Source organism: Physeter macrocephalus, chromosome 20, assembly GCF_002837175.3.
Source record: "Physeter macrocephalus isolate SW-GA chromosome 20, ASM283717v5, whole genome shotgun sequence".
NCBI lineage: Eukaryota > Metazoa > Chordata > Mammalia > Artiodactyla > Physeteridae > Physeter > Physeter macrocephalus.
The window spans coordinates 53,637,674-53,642,631 of record NC_041233.1 but is presented as its reverse complement, the minus strand read 5'-3'; the positions used below and the strand labels follow the sequence as shown (position 1 = coordinate 53,642,631).

The 4,958-nt window shown below is 45.7% G+C and overlaps 1 protein-coding gene across 1 annotated transcript in view; it reads left to right on the top strand.

Annotated features, from left to right (window-relative positions):
* The window catches only part of OPALIN (oligodendrocytic myelin paranodal and inner loop protein), an 8,129-nt gene extending 7,765 nt beyond the window's left edge, over positions 1-364 (top strand). The window contains exon 5 of the mRNA XM_024121150.1: positions 188-364. Within this exon, the coding sequence (XP_023976918.1) occupies positions 188-364 (177 nt within the window). The remainder of the gene's footprint in view (positions 1-187) is intronic.
* Positions 365-4,958: the final 4,594 nt, after the last annotated feature.

The window sequence follows — 4,958 nt, the reverse complement described above, 5'->3', positions numbered from 1 at the left end:
AGCACAGGCTCCGGACGCGCAGGCTCAGCGGCCATGGCTCACGGGCCCAGCAGCTCCGCGGCATGTGGGATCTTCCCGGACCGGGGCACGAACCCGTGTCCCCTGCATCGGCAGGTGGACTCTCAACCACTGCACCACCAGGGAAGCCCCTGATGTATATATTTTTAAACCTGTTTGTTTTCTCAAGAATCCTAGGAGGTTACCCACAGAGGAGAAGAATATCATGGGAGCAGAAGAAGCCCACGTATACGTGCAGACAGTTTCAGGAAGTGAGGGGCCCATTCGTGACACTTACCGTCCTGCTGTCGAAGTGCAGAGAAGGAGGGCGTTGTGGTGGCTTATTCCCAGACTGAGCCTGGAGTGACGCAGCACAGCCAAGGAGCAGATCTGGAGCTGGAACAGAGCTAAGCACACAGGGATTTGTGCTTGGAGTGAGGAGAGACGCCACGCTGCTTCTTAAGCAATCCAAATTTCATTTGCAGATCTGGAAAACTTGGGGGTTGACTTTACTCTTTAAGGGACAGATCTGGTAAGGTTCATTCCAACGCGCAGACCTTGTGGTTTAATAAGCAGTGAAGTCATTGTGCATCCAAAAGGAGCCCTTGGATCCTACTCCTGACCCCGGTGGGGATTTGCTTTTCTTTGTGATTTGGGGAAAGGGGTTTGATTTCTCGGTGACTTGCCCCCTCATCTTTTTTCATATCCATTTTCTCAAAAAAGCCATCAGACCTGGCTTCCATGGGCAGGTTGGCCAAGGCTAGCATGCTGCAAGTTGGGATATAAACAAAACGTACAGGGGATGTGTGAGGGGAAGCAGTTCCTTATTTCTGAACAACTCAGGGTAGAAACCATGTGGAACCACATGTTCCCTGACCACAGGGGCAGCCCACTGCTGCATCATTCGTCACTCCCTCTTGTGATCAGAGGGTATCTAAGGAAGGCAGTTCTGTAATGGGCTCTGTGTCTGTGTGTGGGTGCGTGCACACGGAGGGTAAATAGGGAGAAGGGAAAGCAGAGGTTGTTTCAAAAGATTATTAGAAATGAGGGCTATACCCATTTTGCGGGAGTGGAGAGAAAGGCCCAAGTCCTTGGACCATCATGGGGAAAAACTCATTAGCAGGAAGAAAGATCAAGAGGACTCTGAGTGGATGAACACAGGACCAAAGGGATGGGCCAAGTAGCAATGTGACTGTCGTCTGAGGGGAGCCCATGGACAGTGTCACCATCCCTTCTGTGAGGAGGCTTACAGGAGTCCTGGTTCCCCTATGCAGGTCCATTGCTTGTGAGCACGCCGGGTCTCCTGGTGGGAGAACCTGGGTCTAGGGCATCTTGGGGTCCACCCACCAGCTCCATGGGCCTCCTTGAAATGCTGTGGAAACATTCCTTTCTCACACGGGGAACCTGATTGCTCAGAAACACACCTCCTCTTCTTCAAATAACCAAGGACAGGTTATACACATCCAATCACTGCCACACGCTAACACATGCTCTTCAAAGCTCTTTGTGAAATTCAGTTTTGTACCAAGTCCACTGAGTCTAGTATGTTAACAAGCAGATTTGTCCTTTTTAAGGTTAATAACATGTATTATAATATCTTAAGAAACTAGCCCCGTCGTCCCCCACCCCCATGTGATTTCAGAGAACAGCAGAATTCTTTTTTTTTTTTTTTTTTTGCGGTACGCGGGCTTCTCACCGTTGTGGCCCCTCCCGTTGCGGAGCACAGGCTCTGGACGCGCAGGCTCAGCGGCCGTGGCTCACGGGCCCAGCCGCTCCGCGGCATGTGGGATCCTCCCAGACCGGGGCACGAACCCGTGTCCCCTGCATCGGCCGGTGGACTCTCAACCACTGCGCCACCAGGGAAGCCCGATTTGTCCGTTTTTAAGCTAACATGCCCAGGGATCCAGGTGCTTATACTTCTCTTACACGTTGGGAAGGACCTTGGATTTGCTGGAAACATGACTGTGGCCTTAGCCTTGACGCTCAAAGGTCTGAGCTCTGGAGCATATCATGGGCCTTAGCTCTCTATGTACAAATGGACACAGCCGTTTTCTTCCTCCTACCCTTAGGGGTGTTGTGAGGCTGAACGGAAACAGGCAAGTGAATGAGCCTTGTAGTCTGTAAAGTGAGACTTGTATTTTGGATCATTTATTTTAATTCTACTTGCAATCCATTACTTAGTATCTTTATTTTGAATGGTTTCTACTAAATTAGCTAGGTTCAGTATTTCTGTCATTTTTTTTTCTGCTATGATGCACAAGAACTCATTTTAGAATAAAGTGAAAAGCAAAATGGTCAATCTTGTGGACCTTCAACATGTCTATGGTGTTTCTTCGCCTATATTTAAGTATATGACTGACCCTGGGGTTGGAGTCAAGGGTATCCCAGGGATATTCCTGGTGCTGGCACTTTCTTGGCTGGGCTCGTGATGGAGATGTTCAGTCCTTCACAGAGGGCAGCCCACGTTGTGAGGAAAATGCTGAGACCAGAAGTCAGAAGCTCCAGCCCCCCAACCTAGGGTCGGTGCTAGCGTTGGGATGACCTTGGGCCAGTCACATTCTAGAAAATGCAAACTAATCAGTTGTGACAGAAAGCATATCAGCAGTTGCCTGGGGATGGTGGGGTGAGGAAGGGTGGGAGGGAGAGATTACAAAGGGCCACAGAGAAATTTTGGGGGGTAAGAATATGCTTTCTATCGTGATTGTTGTGATAGCTTCGTGGGTGTATTACACATGAACACTTATCAAATTGTACACTTTAAACATATAATTTATTGAAAGTCAATTCTACCTCAATTAAGCTTTTTGTTTGTTTGTTTAAAGCATTCAAGCCACACAGAGTCAAAATCTCTCCTTCTTTATTCAGCATTTTGCCAGGAGAGCAAGAGGACATGGGAATGTGATTGGTGTCCTAGAAGGACAAATGCAGTCTTTCTCTGGAGAAGTTAGAAACAGACAAAAATAGATTCACGTACTCAGTGCCTGAAATGTAGAATGAAATCCACTCTCAAGGGCTTTCAGTGTCAGCCTGACCTGAAGACCTGAAAAGCTCCCAACACCACATGTACTGCAGAAGCATTTTATCCCGAAGAATGATGGGCGAGTTACCCAAACTAGAGGCAAAATTAGGACTCCTCTAAACCTAGTTTAGGAAGATGTGAATTCCGTGAAGTTGTATGCAAATTTTATATGCATAATTATTATTCAGGGGCCAGATTCCATGATTCCCTTCAGGTTCTCAAAGGGATCTGCAACACCCTCCCAACAGTTAAATGTGAACAGTGGTAATTACAGTTGAAGGTTAGTGACAAAGGTGTCAAATTCAACCTTTCTTAAGTGACTTGTTGCCACACCTTTAATACAAACTGATTTGAAATTAGTAATGGTTGTGCCTTGTTAGTTTAATAATTATATTTCTATAGAGAAAGGAAAATGGAGGGAAAAAATTAACCTTTCCTATATAGATGCCTGTTTTCATGAAGGTCATGGAGATTATTTGCTAAGAATACTTGGTAAGAATTATAGGTAAGAAGGCTGAGTGTGAGTTTTGCTGTATTTCACACTCGATGCATCATGTTGGAAAATCATTCAGCCTCCAAAGGAGATCATGTCCCCCATCATCATTATCATCATCATCATTAATTTTGCAGCAAGAAGGTAGGGATGGTAAAGGTGAATAACCTCACTTTTTCTGCCTCCTGCCGCAGGGTTAAGGAAGGCTAAAACAATGGACACACTTTCGGACTTGTTTCTTGTGAAAATATTATCCCCTCCGTACCAGGGACATGTAGGATGCAAAATGGATTGCAGGCCACAGTGCCCTTCGAATCCAAGTACACCACAGTGAGGGTCATGAAGAGTCTCCCTTGTTTCCAACTTCAGCAAAGGAGCTGGATTTCTTTAAAACAGTGTATTCTTGTCCTTGGATTTACAGTGCCAGCCCGTATGAGAGGACTGATTTGTCTTCTTAAGTCGTATGCCTGCCTTTCTGGGAAGCAGTCCCCAGGTGCCTGAACGATGCCCAGATTATATGAAAAAGACTAATCCCTGTTACATTTATAACACTTTTTAGTTTTCAAAGCACTTTTCATTCGTTATTTTGTTTGATTTTTACACTGAACCCAGGAGATAATGCTGTGTGGGTGTTACTTATGTCCATTTTACAGATGAGAAAACTGGGGCTCTACAAAGGTAATTTTATTGGTCCTGGAAATTGTAAAGCAAATTGCTTTTGAGGGATGATTTAAGTTTGCAGAAAGAGTAAAGGATAATGACTTTAACTGATAATAGAGGTGGATTTCTGTACTGTTCTGGGTCCTTTGATATACATGTTGGAGGGAAGGGTTTGAAATACTTACAGTGGTGTGAATTAATTGATAAAAAGTGCATTCAAAACAGATAAAGTTGACTCCCACTATAGCTCCCATCTGTCCGTAAGAGTTAAAGGTCGATGAGTACCTGAAAGTCCCTGTAAAGTAGCCCTTGATTTCCAAGAAACTCCAGAGTCATGGGACAGGACCTTTGACTCCTGTCACCCTCAGCCTGGTGCCTAGAGAGTTTCAGGCGGCGTAGCTGGTGCTGGTCAGGTCAAGACAGGCTCTAGTCTGGGGGTCCAAGAGCCAGGACAGTAGTCCTAATCTTCACCACCTCCTGTTCTGGCTTCAGGGGGTTGATAGTTACTGGTATAAAATACTGCAAGTGAAGCACTGGCAGTGTACTTAAATGTTACTTCCCCCAAGGAAAGTAACTCGTTCTTTGGTCCTTCACAATACAGAGGATCCCAGATCAAGCATTTTACAGTTTTAGTTCATCTAATCCTCCAGCAGATGCAAAGGGAGAAACCATTATCATCTTGATTTCACAAAAGAGGAAATCGAGGCTCAGAGAGGTTAGGTAACTTGTCTAAGGTCACACAGCTAGAAATGAGGGGAGCCCGGCCTGTGTGCATATTTTCTGCCGAAT